This window comes from Rattus norvegicus, chromosome 1 (assembly GCF_021556685.1).
Source record: "Rattus norvegicus strain SHRSP/BbbUtx chromosome 1, alternate assembly SHRSP_T2T, whole genome shotgun sequence".
Lineage (NCBI taxonomy): Eukaryota > Metazoa > Chordata > Mammalia > Rodentia > Muridae > Rattus > Rattus norvegicus.
Genome location: NC_141534.1, coordinates 151,106,998 through 151,121,235, shown reverse-complemented (window position 1 = coordinate 151,121,235; position 14,238 = coordinate 151,106,998). Strand labels below are relative to the sequence as shown.

Genomic DNA, 14,238 nt, shown 5'->3' with positions numbered 1-14,238 from the left:
AAAAGAAAAAAAAAAAAAGAATAAGGCAGGGAGAACCAGGATTCTTAGGGAGAGTTGTTAGATCAGTAGGTCATGGCAGGTGGGGGAACTGTTAGCTAAATTGGGACTACTATTTAGGAAAGCTTAAATGGCGTAGAAATCAGGGATTTCATCTGATTTTAAAGAATGGTTGAAAACAGCCAAGACAGTCTTGAAAAAGTTACAGTACTTAATAGTTCCCAACTTCAGGCTTTATTAAAAGATACAGTAATCTAGAGTAAAGTGCTGTTGTGAAGGGACTCAAATAGACCAGTGGAATGGCATTGATAGTCCAGAAATACACTCAAAAGCTTAAGGGCAGTCTATATTAAAGTCTAAGGTCATCCAGTAAGAAAATGAAAGCCTGATTAAAGAATGAATTCATAAAGAAATGTAAAAGTTTACCCACAACGTATCCAAAACCTACATAAATATAAGAACTGAAACTGTAAAAACTCTTAAGGCAAGTGTAAATTTTGTGGCCTTAGATTAGAAGTTTCATAGATAAGACACCTAAAGCAATAGCAACCAAAGAGGATAAATGGATGATTTTGTTTTCATGAAAAGAATGGAAAAGCAGTACAGAGAATGTTTTACATCACCCATTTAATAAAGATGGATAAACAAGAAATAAAATTTCCTAGACGATAAAGCATTTGGGCAGCATGCATGGGCTCATAGTTTTAATCTGTGGTGGCTATAAAAATAAGGAAAGAAAGAATGAAAGAAAGCAGAATAACACAATCCAGTGAAAAAAAGGGTTGCCACATGGTGCTTGCTTGGCAACCATCCAAAATTCCAGTTCTAGCTGGAAAGGCACAAACATGCATGTGGTACATAATACATGTAGGCAAAACACTCACATAAATTCTATGAATCTTTAAAAATTTATGAATCTAATAAAAATGTTTAATAGAGCTTTGGAAATTCTCAAAGAATTAATAAGATGTTTTTAAAGGAAAGAAAAATAGGCAAAGGGTCTGAATAGATATTTTTCCACAGAAGATGTACAAAGTGACTGTCAGCAAATGAACCAATTCTCTGCATCAGTAGTCACCAGGGAACTGCAAAAGCAAACCCATAATGAATTAACACGTGCCCCAGCAGAGTGCTGCAGGCAGTAGCAATAACAAGCATTGTTTACTGTGTGCAAACTAGGACACTTACACATTATGGGAATTCTGAATACTGTAGATGATTTGAAAAGCAACTAGACTTTCTCAAAGAGTTAAGGATAATTGCCAGGTGAACTCATCTTCACTTAGAGTTCTGAAGAGAATGAAGCACACCCTTGTTTGGTGAGGAGCTTGCTGGCGTTGTTCTGTCCTTTCATTGTGTGGCTTTTTTTTTCTTTTTTCCTTTTGTACCCAGGGCATCAGGTGTGCCAGTAAGTGCCTTCCCCACTGAGCTGTCTTGCCAGGCCTAGAATTAATGGTATTCCTAGAAAATAATAGACGAGGCACGCTTTTCTCTTGAATGCTAGTCTCAGTGCTAATGTGATTTTTCTCATGGAAGTTAACTTTTTTTCTTATTTTACATAGGATTTTTAAACTAGGAAGAACTTACATTTTACTCAGTTTAAACCCACATCTAGGAAAATGAGATCCAGATTTAAAAAAATTAAGATTAGTTGGTTGTAACTATCTGCAGTGAATGCCTCGGGAGCATTTGTTCTATGTCTTCACTAGATGCATAGCAGAAGTAAACCGAATGATTGAGCTCCTCAGAAACACTCTTCTGGCCCTTCACTGGGTTGGAATTCTATGGTCAAGTTCTCTTACGTGCTTGGGTCCTGAAAATGTTCAGTGCCAAAAAAGCTTTGTCTAATTCTTGAGAACTGCCAAGATTGTCTGAGGAAAAATACATCCTATTATATAGAGGTACTGTATCCTACCAAGAGAAAGTAAACATACTAAGATAGTGTTTGCGGTTACCTACCAATGTCATTTTAAGTTCAGCTTAGTTTTTCATTGTGTTTATGAATATACCCCAAAGAGAATTAGGGTTTAAATTGTATTATGTACTTACTATTACATTTCTATTCTTTTTCTGTTTACAGGACCCAGAGCAGAGGGCCTTGTTCCTCTTGAATGTGATCCTCCATGTGGGTAGTAAAACCACTCCTACCTGTCTAGTGCTTTTTTGAAGTATCTTAACAATAATGGCCAGTACACTGTGTCTAGCAGGATTCCAGTTAGCAATTCAGCTAGAAAGCATACTACAGTTTATTTCTCCTCTTTTACATTGTTACATTGGCCTCCTCCACAGACCTGTATGGCCAGTGGGTGTGACTAGACAGTCACGTGTTCTTAATTACTAACAGTTGGTGGTGTAATTTTAATTCTCACTTTCCTATATGAAAACCTATCTCGTTCTGAAGAAACTGTCCTGACTTTGGCTTTAAACTCAGAAAGACTATGGTTCTTTGGCTTCTTTGCCTACTACATAGCTCTCTATTCATGATTGACTAGTTCTTCAATATAAACAGAATTGGATAAGGCATTCTCTGGTCTTATATCTTAACTATAACCCAAGGAAACAGTAATGTCTTGGAATCTGTCTTTCACAGATTTCTGACTTGTGAATTTATTTAAACTTAGCTGTTGCTTGTTTAAGGTTGTACTAAGAGTTGGGCTTGAGCAGATGTTCCCTGCCATCATCTCTTGGTGCTATATCCAGGACTCAGCAGTCTAAATGCGAGTTCTAGCTACGAGCATTTCCACACAGCTGTCCAGTCTTTACCTTCAAAGTTGCATCTGCCCTGGTGATTGGTCTTAGGTATTCAGGCTAAGGGCAGATTTACTGTTGACGTGTGTGATACCACTTGTGTTCAGAGTGAGAACATGAATTTTTACTCTTCTTCATTTCCAGATACTTCTAATATTTGTCTCAGTAATTAAACCAATTTTGTTTACAATCTGCCATCTTGTTATTGACATTTGAGAATTAATTTTTTGACTACCACATTTTATAGAGAACAGATTAGATATTGTAGCTTACAAGTTTTAAAGACAATATTCAGCCTTATTTCTGAATATAGTTTAAATAATTATTTTTGAGTTTGTTTACAGAGTCAAGCTTTACCTAATAATTTTCTAAAGACGGTGATTTAAACAAGATATTCACTCTTTGTCCATAGTAAGCTCACATTCTAGGGGCACTTGTTTATAGAAAATAAAAAGTTTGTGTACCTATTTTGTTTGAAAACACAGTATAGCCAGATATTGTAACTCATACCTGTAATCCAAGCACTCATTTGTCTAGTAGAGGCTTTGTATGCAAAATTCTTCCTTACCATCCATTCACTTACAATTTATGGCGTTTGTTTGTGTCATATTTTTAAATACTAGATGAGTTAACATAAGCAGGTTATAATCCACTCTTGTATTTGAGTATCTGCTGTAAGTAGCTTCTCTAAGAGGAGCTGTACTGTGGCTGTGGGAGTGTCCTTCATAGATATAGTAGGTAAGTGATCTAATACTGATCCACCAACAGTTATTCCTTGAGTGGCAGTAGCAGCAGGGTAGGCTCTGGTAACAAGAATGATGAGACAGGTTCCTGCCTTCACAGAATCCAGTTACGCCAGGTTAGAAAATACCACAGGAGCTCAGGAGAGGGTTTCTTATTCTGAAACTGTGGGTTACAGCAGCTGAAACAGGAAAGACAAAATGGAGTTAGTAGCTAAAGATCATGCACAACAAGGACCTCACAAGATCTTACAGGTGAGAGAGAGGTATCATAGGAACTCCAGCCCTCCCATGGCTCAAGCAATGGCAGCTTAAGGAATGATCTAATGTGGCCAGAGAGAGTGACAGGAATGGTGAAAGTCCTTGGACCTTAAAATGGGGAATGGTGGGGAGCCATCAGAGTGTGAACTGCAGCAGACAAATAGAGAGAGGGTTGGGTTGGTGCCAATAGCAGGGGTAATAGAGTAGAAAGCTGCCCAGAGTGTTGATGAGGGAAGGGTATTAGATCTTGACATTGAAGAACACACATAGCTGAAATGGGAAAGCCTTTTGCTCTTCCCAGTATAGTTGGAAGAGCAGTGACTCCTGGGAGGCCCTGGTTATGACAAAATGGGCGAGTTGAACTTAAACCATTTGAAGGCCTTTTACAGTTTCCAAGTAGGTTATAGACTCTGTCTCTGGGGCACTTAGGAGGGCCAGAGTGACAAGTAACAGGAAAGGACACATCTACAGGGTTTAGTAGCAACCATTCAACCTGAGTCTTAGTGCATCTGCTCTTGATTTTAGGCAGAAAATGTATTGTTTTTAAGTTTTCATCATAATTTCATCATTTTAAAGTTTCCATGTATCTGATTCTTTTTTCTAGTATCTTAAAAGCTTTTGGGACTAGGGATAGTGTTGAGAAAGATTTTTCATTCTGTTGCTTTGCCTGGACTTTACTTATCCTGTAAACAAGGCTCAAACAGCAATCCTCTGGGTACTGAATTATAGGCATGTGCCACAACACTTGGCTTAAGTGACTTCACGTAAAAATGTGAAACATTCTAAGAACATTAGTATTCCTGTTTTCTGAGAAGTCTATTTAGAAGACTGTGAGCAGTGTTAAGAAGTTTTCATATGGCTGTTTTCTTCTTGTACATTCCCTCAGAGTTCCTGGGTGTCGGGCAGTCTTTCTCTGTCTCTCTCCCTTCCCACCAAAAGAAGAAAATCTGTAAGCAAGTGTTTAGAAGCACCATTTGTCTATTACAGATTACCTTCTACCTGTTTGTACACATAACGTTTAATGATCAGATGGTCTTGTTTTGTAAATAGTGGAAAATTATTGAGTATCTTTTCTACCTATAAATCAGTTCCTCAGATAGTCTTTAAATTACAGATGCATAGGATAATATGGGATGTGAGTTAACCACCACCCAAACTCCAAATCTTACTAAGTAGCTAAATTTGCCACCTTCCTGTTTTTGTCAGCTTCAGTATCAGATACGACACAGCAGCCATCTGAAGAGCAAAGCAAGTCTCTTGAAAAACCAAAACAAAAAAAGAATCGCTGTTTCATGTGCAGGAAGAAAGTGGGACTTACTGGTAAGGGCCTCTTTGGATGATTTAAAGTTAAGATCACGCTTTGGAATAACTTATGCACACTGTTTTTGACCAGTTAAGATAGCTGCTGCCTCTGTGAGCATTGGAATTAGGTACATGTCAGTTTTAGGATTGTCTGCTTTTCTTTTTTTTTTTTAAGCTTTTAAAAATTTACTTCAGTTGGGTTGTAGAGTATCTGACAAGTAAAGCTATTGTGAATGCTGGAAAAGGGCAAAGGTGCATCTCTTGCCTTCAAGGGGATGGTATTTTGGGGGCCTTTGGTGAACTGTGAGGTGTTTCCTATAAAGTGGTGCTAATCATAGACCACGCATGGTCATTGAGGTAAAAGCAAAGCAGCCTGGTGCTGTATAGAAGCCACCACTGGTATATATATTATTGGTAACTCAGCTGTCATAATTGTTAAGGGGGAACTATCCAAAGAATGTCCATTAAACTCAGTCAGACTGCCCTGGACATTCAGGGACAGGAGTTCTGTGGTCAGTTTATATAAACAAAGGGAAGTAGAGGCCTGTCAAGGGGAGTGCACCCTCCACTCTGACATCAGCGCTATGGATATGGCCAGCGTAAGCCTGGGATTCTCTGGGATTCACTGGAAAGTGGTGCAACTAAAAATAGTTTTGCTGATTTTTTTTATTATTTATTTTGGCATAGTACCAAATACAGGTATAAAAATCAGGTGTATGAACAGAGCACAGTAAGATTTTGAGTGAAAATTATGCTTCATTGTAGCATATGCTTATAATCCCAACACTTGAGAATTGGGGGCAGAATCAGAAGTTCAAGGCCAACATATGCTACATGACCACCTCTCTCGCAAAAATAGAAGAAAAAAAAATGATACCTTAGGATCTACTTCTTGCTGAAACATGAGTTGGCATTGAGGGAGGAGATTAAAGTATGATGTCAAAGATAACCTAAACTTCCCCATTCCTTCAATATATATTTAATTTAAGATGTACATATTTAATATCAAAGACATCATTTAAAAGTTTCATGAAGTTTCAGACTTCCTGATCACAAGGCTTAGGACTTAGTTTTCATCTAATTTAGCTTTTGATTGCTTCAATTTTCTATTAGTTTCAGAATATGTTTTTAAAGTTAAAAATGTGGTAAAGACAGTGAATGTCAATTGTTGATTAGATATTGATTATTCCTGAGCTCTGTTTTCCCAAATGCACACTAACATAAAAGCAATCACTGTCACTCTGAGTTTCTGAGCTCACAGGGCATAGCCCTAAAATTAAGTAGCTTTTATTGGGTGTTTTTGTATATTGGACACTCACCTGGTCCTTAGAGTAATTCATGACCCCTTAAAAAGTGCATATGTGAGACTTAGAGAAGCTTAGTGAATTGTCTCTGATTCTGAGGATATTGGCCCACAGAAATCTGCTTCAAGGGTCTTCTTCATCTCCCCAGACAGAACTGTTCACTTAGAGAGCTCCTGAGAGCTTAGCAGAGGGGGAAATTAAAGGTCACTCAGCAGCACGTCTCTGGAGTCACTGGTCTGCTGTCAATTAAATGTTACAGTTGTTCTGACAGTAGGCTTGTTTCTACATTGTGTATTTTCAGTTTAAAAATGATCCATTTTCAGTTTAGCAGCCTTTTCCTAGGAAGAAACTGAGCATATCACAAGTGAAGAAACCAGCTTGGAGAAAAAATCAGCCTTGCCCTCGTACAAATAAGTATATGTAGATGGGAGCAAGACAGGAAGCTATCTGATAATGAGTTGAGAATGAAGCTCTTGAAACTTTACAGTATTCTTCAGAGACTTAGAGACAGGGTTACTTAGCATTAACTGTGGGAAGAACTTAATATCTCACGCTCCTGTCTAACCCATGCTGTACACATATTCATCCATTTCCAGGGTTTGAATGCCGGTGTGGAAATGTTTACTGTGGTGTGCACCGTTACTCAGATGTTCACAATTGCTCTTACAATTACAAAGCTGATGCTGCTGAGAAAATCAGAAAAGAAAATCCAGTAGTTGTTGGTGAAAAGATCCAGAAGATTTGAACTCCTGCTGGAATACAAAATCCTTTGACTATCTGCAAACTAAACATTGACTTGAGGTTTTTTTTCCTAGTCCTTGGGAATGTAGAGCACCGTATCTTGCATAGACCGTTGAATCATGCATGTCATCAGAAGAATAGATTTTTGTTTTTGTTTTGAAAATGACTCTGAACATTTATTTCCATTGCAGTTTCTGTGGCTGAAAAGAAGTATTATACTTTTAAGATCATTTTAATTTTAGTTGAGTGCAGAGGGCTTTTATAACAAATGTGGAGAAATTCTGGAGGGCTGTGATTTTTTTCCAGTATTAAACATGCATGCGTTGATCTTGCAGTTTATTTCTCATTGTGTATGTATATATAGCTTTTCTCTGCAGCACGATTCCCTTTTGATAAGGCCCTTCTGGGTACAACTAGTTATCAGTAACTGAATGTATCTTAATCATTACGGCTGCTTCTGTTTGTTTGGTTTTTCATTAACAAAGGTTATACATATGTTAGCATATAGTTTCTTTACATCCACTATTTATGTTTGAATCATTTGTCACAGCAGAATATGTGCTGACGAGATTCTAAATTTGTGGCTTTCGGTTCCTTTTTTTTTTAAACAAGGGAAAGAAAAGCTGAGTGCATTTCACTGCTGACTGCAAGTTTCTTTGCGATTACTGTTCATTGGTCTGTGTGTGCACAGTATGAAGAATGATCTGGTCATTGTGCGGTATTTATGTTTATTCACCAGTCTTTGATTAAATAAAAAGGAAAACCAGAAAAAAAAAAGTGCTACTTTTCCCTCTTCTTTCTGGTAGTTATTTGTCTTGTTAAATCTTTTAGGGCTTTGCTTTCCTAATATGGTAAGAGCACCACTATTACTTGTCTCACCTCTAGTTATGACTTAGGTGTTATGACAAATTATATTCCTGTGAGTGAAGACATTAGAATAGTTTCAAAGCCAAGTAACTTGGATGTGATATACTTTGACCCTCATCTGACTGTCCTGCACTCTTTTACACCAAATTAAAATCTAATGAGCTTCTTTACTTTGTAGGATTAGAGGCATTCAAATTGTGTCAGTAGGAGAATTATGTACTATAAAGACCCTACAAAGACCTATTTGTCCTCTGGCTTCCAAACTTTTCTAGAAGTTAGCCTGCTTAAAAATAACAATGGTTGTACTTTACAGTACAAATTTCTTGATGGAAAAATGTTTAATTTTAATAACATATATATAATATGATTTAGTGTTAAAAGTATATATTCTGATCACATGAATAAATTTAAATGAGGATTAACCACAGTGTGTCTCAGTAGATTGAGATAGAATAATCCAGGCATGGTGGTATGTGCCTGCAATTCCAGCACTTACCAGACAGATCACTGCAAGCCCAAGGCTAATCAGGCCTGTATATACAGTAAGCTACAGACCAGAGCTATATACAGTGAGACTTTATCCTGAAAGGAAAATAAAAATAGATCTTATTTGTAATTAGTAAAATAACAGGATTAGAAAGAGATTTATTAGCTGGTTAGTGGTCCAGGCCTTTAATCCCAGCACTTGGGAGGCAGAGGCAGGTAGATCTCTCTAAGTTCAAGGCCAGCTTGATCTATAGAGTGACTTCCAGGATAACCAGGGCTACACAGAGAAATTCTATATCAAAAACCATAAAGAGGGGGAGAGGGTGTTGAAGAGTCTTGTATCCCAGCCTTGGATTTAATCTGTAGCTGAGGATATCTGCCACTATGCTTAATTTATGCAAATGTATGTAATGCTGGAGATGTCGTCCAGACTGCACACTAGGCCAGCACTCTACAGACCTATATCCTTGGGGGGGCAGTGACATAGCTAAGTGTGAGAGTGCTTGCCAAAAGAGCCTGATTTCAGAACCGAACTCCAGAGTTGTCATCTGACCTCTACCACACTCAAGGGTAGGCACACACACACACACACACACACACACACACACACACACGTATAGTTAAGAAACAAAACTGTAGGAAGAAATGCCTTTAAACTGATACTATGTAAAAAGCTCTATCATTCCAAAAAAAGAAAAATCTCCCAAAAAGTGGAGACTATTTCATAGTGAGGAACAGACACGCTGCCCCATTTTCCTGTTTATATTTAGAATGGTGCTGTTCTATATCCTAACCACTGGAGCAAAACGCCATGAGCCAGAAGAAGCACTCAATATCTGAACATTTTATGATTTGTTTTAAAAAATGGCAAACCTTAATAAATCGAGAATGAGATCAGTAGACACAATAAAGGCAGCAAGATAATACCAGTTGTCACAGTTTTACACCAGTCAACTGAAACACCGGAAGATAACCTCCTGCGGTAGTGTCAGATCTGCACCAGTTACCTTGAGATTGCAATGAGATGCACTAGATCTCTAGAAAAGGAGCAGCTCTGCTTCGGTGTCAGTGTGCTAGTGTGCTGCTTCAGGGGAAGGAGACAAATAGAGTTGGATTAACAGTGGTTATTGTAGAAAAAGGGAAGCAATGCTTTCACACTAGGGAAAATGTTAAATCTAAAGCAACATTTTACAACTCGAGAGAGTAAAACCTTCTAACAGACCTGGAGGTACTCACCAGCAGAAACATGGGAAGGCAGGTTACACAGTGGAAGAATCTATATATAGTGCAAATCAAGACCACAAGGGAATAACAACTTTATACCCAACCACTTGCCCAAAAAGTTTGAAGCCTAAGCAGTGGCAGCTGTTTGTGAAGACTCTTGGTCAGTTTGTGGGGTACCTTTTAAAGTTGTGCTTTTCATACATCCTGTACTCTAGAAGTTTCACTACATGCACAAGAAAAACTTACATGTGCGTTAAGATAAACTTAAACTCTAGAAATAACCTGAGTCCTCACTGAAGAAGTAGTGGGTAGAATGTGAGTTCCGTGCAGAGTGCAAAATAGGAGCTGGAGAGCAGCTCAGTAGAGGACACTTAGCTGGCATGCCCCAGTGCAGGGAGAAGGGTGCCAGTGCGATACTGAAGCACTGTCCTTAGATGAGAGGCAGCGGGGTTGGGGAGTGGCAGTGGCAGCCCCAGCTTTTGAGCTAGCAGGTTCAAGACCTGCTAGTCTTTTTTTGTTGATAAGCCAAAGCAGGCTTTTGAACCAATGCAAAGTATCATGAACCAAAGATTATGATTAATCCTGTTTTGTTTACCTGAAGATGAGTAGTAAAAAGGAAAATGTTAATTATCAAGATGTTTGATGACCTCATTTTGAAATTGGGTGATGCTTAAAAAAAAAATCCTGAATCAGCTTAAGCGTTACTTTTATTTTCGATAAAATTCTAGTCCTCCAGTTTCACTGTGCTAAATAGTAAAAGAAATTACTTCTGCTATTTCTAGTTCTTCCTGTGCTGATGTGCAGTTTCTGTGTCCCTTAATTTTTCGAGCTGTTCACTTGTATTGCATGAATGTTTCCTTTACTCCAAGAATACAATGCAAGAGCCCCATTTTCCTGATGTAAAGATAATTTATACAAATCTGATAATGGCTAGAATTCTTGTGTAGAATTTCTAGATAATTTAACTGAATATTCTTTGGATTTTTAGGAAAGGATCGATGTACTTGATCCTTTTTATACCAGCTTCTTAGATTTATGCTTTTCCTCTTTTAATGTGTGGATATTAAGGTTATTCAGAAAGATGGAGAGATGGCTCAGCAGTTAAGAATATTTGTTACTGGGGCTGGGGATTTAGCTCAGTGGTAGAGCGCTTGCCTAGGAAGCGCAAGGCCCTGGGTTCAGTCCCCAGCTCCGAAAAAAAGAACCAAAAAAAAGAATATTTGTTACTTTTAAAGATCTAGGTTGGATTCTCATATCTCACATAGTGTCTCTGTAATTCCCAGGTACACATCCATATATACAAAATAAATCTTTTAAAAAATGTTTTTTTAAGATCAAGTGGAATGAGGAATGTGTAGATGAGATAAATAGAATATAATCAATGAAAGACCTTTACAACTAAAACCCTGAGAGTTCCCAATGATCACTAACAATCTGTAATGTTAAAAGGGGGCAGTGCTTGCTATCAGGAGGGAAGAAGGGCCATCAGTATAGATACCAGGAACATGGAAAGATTTAGGTAGGTAGGTAGGTAGGTAGGTAGGTAGGTAGGTAGGTAGGTAGGTAGGTAGGTAATATAGAATAGTGTGTGTGTGTGTGTGTGTGTGTGTGTGTATATATATATATATATATATATGTATGTATATATATGTATGTGTGTATATAATATATATATATATATATATATATATATATATATATATGTTGTTCTATGCCTACAAACTGGCCAGTTCCTTAAAAGTTCCTATCCTGGTTTGTTTACTCCTGTGATGAACACCATGACCAAAGGCAACTTGGGGAAGGGGATGGTTTGGCTTATAAGTCCCAGATCACAATCCATCCATGACTGAAGGGAGTCAGTAAGGTCCAGAACTGAAGAAGAAACAATGGAGGAGCTGCCTTGTTCCCTCTGGATTGCTCGGTTTTACCCAAGACCACCTGCTCAAGGGTGGCACTGACAACAATGTGATGGGGGCTGGGATCTCCTACACCATTAATTAAGAAAATGTCACACACACTTTCCTACTGGCTTATCTGATGAAGACATTTTCTCAACTGAGGTTCCCTCTCCCCAGATGATGCTGATTTGTGTCAAGTTGATGAAAACCCAGCCACAGGAACAAACTCTTAAGGTCATAGGTAGAACTGGGTTTATACATTAAAGAGAATGTATAATTAATAAAAGGAAAAGTCCTGTTAAGTAAGCTAGTGAATCTGAACACTTAAAACAGAAATTAAACTTAAGGGGGTTTTTTGGTTTTTGGTTTTTTGGGTTGTTTTTGTTTTGGTTTTTTTTTTTTTTTTTTTTTTTTTGGTTCTTTTTTTCGGAGCTGGGGACTGAACCCAGGGCCTTGCGCTTCCTAGGTAAGCGCTCTACCACTGAGCTAAATCCCCAGCCCCTTGTTTTGGTTTTTTGGGTTTTTTTTTTTTTTTTTTTTTTTTTTTTTGCAATCTCTTGTACAATGTAATGGCAGAATGAATGCTTGCTTTTATGCTTTTTTTTTTTTTTTTTGAGATTTCAAAACTATGGCTATTTTGTGTGCACATATGTATGTGTACCTGTCTTAGGATTTTACTGCTGTGAACAGACACCATGAGCAAGGTAACTTTTATAAGGACAATTATTTAATTGGGGCTGGCTTAGGTTCAGAGATTCAATCAAGATGGGAGCTTGACAGTGTCCAGGCAGGCGTGATACAGACTGACCTGAGAGTTCTGCATTTTCATCTGAAGGCTGCTAGCAGAATACTGGTTTCCAGGCAGCTAGGATGAGGATCTTAAAACCCACACCCACAGTGACACACCTACTCCAACAAGGCTAAACCTACTCCAAAAGGGCCACACATCTTAATAGTGCCACTCCCTGGGCCCAGCATGTACAAACCATAGCACCTCATGCCAGCCTACTACAGAGGTCAAGGGAGGGCATTGGGTGCTCTGCAACTGGAATTACAGGGAACCAAATTCAAGTTCCGTGTAAGAGCTGCAAGTGTTCTTAGCCATTGAAACATCTCTCCAGCCCTGAGAGAATGATTTCTAAAGGTATCCTATCAAATACATTGTGAGATGTCAGACAGGTTGTGTTTCTCATAAATGCTAGTGCAAAAGTCTTTAACAAAAACTTCAACCAGAAAAAAAAAATGTATTTTAAGAACTATATACCATAATCTGGCGGGATTTATTCTTGGTCTACAGGGCTAGTTGTATATCCGATAGCACATCAACCTAAGAAAATCATCATCATGGCGATATAGATAGAAAAATCTAACAACCATTCATGGTCCCAAAAAAAAAAAAAACAGAAAAATAAAGGAACTTTATAGATTAAAAAAAAGAAAAGGGAAAATATATCCCAAGCCTACCTAATATATTAAGTAATGAGAAAAGAAAAGAATACTTAACCCCTGAAGCACAATGAGGTAAAAATGCTCCCCCTTTCCATACTATTTCATATTGCTCATTTATTAGACTCGGAAAAGCTACTCAGAATGGGAAAGAAGAGAACCTGTATTCATTTGCATTTTGCATGCTATCTAGAAAATCTAACAGAATTAGCATAACTGATAACTAGAACCAACTGTTAAGATTAAAGTATATAAACATGCCAGTATTCATGCCAACATGAACGGTTCGAGTAAGGAATTAAGTTTGCTTTACCTTCAAAAAGGGTACTTGTTTGTAGGTCTAAGTAAAGTAAATAACATTGATGTCAGGAAAAACTAAGACAAGAAATCAAAGCTAGATGGAACAGAGCTGGTCCATGTTCACTGATGCAGACTCAATCTCTTCTCTGTTCTGGCTGGTAAGTTCAGTGCAGTCCCAGGAATCCCAGCAAATTATGTTTGATTTAAATGATTTAATATGATTTAAAAGGTCCAGAATTACTTTTTTTTAAACTGCAAGGTGAAAATTGACACAGACTCCAAAATTTAACCACACTGATTCTATAATGAAGACCTGACACTGGTGGAAGACTGTATCTCCGATAGAACAGTTCATAAATAGGCCAACGTAACAAAATAAACTGATCTCAAGAGATGAAGGGCCTTCTCAACCAGCAGGGGAGAAGTGACTAGGTATTCAAACAGCAAGTAGACACATAAACCTTGAACTTTCATAAAACAAAGCAGACTTACAGATGAGACTTCCAGAATACTGTAAGGTAATTTTGAGTTGACGGGCTGATAACATAGTTCAGTTGGTAGAGCACCTGCCCTTTCTATCCCCAGCCACGTTCCTAGACTTGATGGTACACACCTGCAATCTCAAAACCCAGAAGGTGGAGTTAGGAGGCTCAAGAATTCAAGATAGTCCTCAGATACAGAGTAAGTTTAAGGCCAGCCAACAAGGATTACATGACACTGACATACACATATACATGGAGGGAGGGGAGGAATAGGTAAAATTCTGAATGAAGGTTTGAAAATTTTACATGTGAAAATGGTTAATGTCTTCAGGGAGTATACAGATAACCAGATGAAGGAAGGAAATGCCTTCAGGTCCCGGAAAGAGCAACAGAGATGTAAGCAAAACAGATGAGAAAGTCAGCATGAGAATCGAGAATGTTT

General features: G+C 38.0%; 1 protein-coding gene across 30 annotated transcripts in view; it reads left to right on the top strand.

Annotated features, from left to right (window-relative positions):
- The window catches only part of Zfand6 (zinc finger AN1-type containing 6), a 70,642-nt gene extending 62,772 nt beyond the window's left edge, over positions 1-7,870 (top strand). For 17 of the 30 annotated variants that reach the window (XM_087656191.1, XM_087656219.1, XM_087656162.1 and 14 more), the window contains 3 exons: positions 2,078-2,122; positions 4,953-5,066; positions 6,949-7,870. In XM_087656191.1, the coding sequence (XP_087512317.1) occupies positions 2,078-2,122; positions 4,953-5,066; positions 6,949-7,097 (308 nt within the window). In that variant the 3' untranslated portion in view covers positions 7,098-7,870. The remainder of the gene's footprint in view (positions 1-2,077; positions 2,123-4,952; positions 5,067-6,948) is intronic. The other 13 variants (XM_087656306.1, XM_087656238.1, XM_087656334.1 and 10 more) reach the window with 1 other exon arrangement.
- The last annotated feature ends 6,368 nt before the right edge of the window (positions 7,871-14,238 follow it).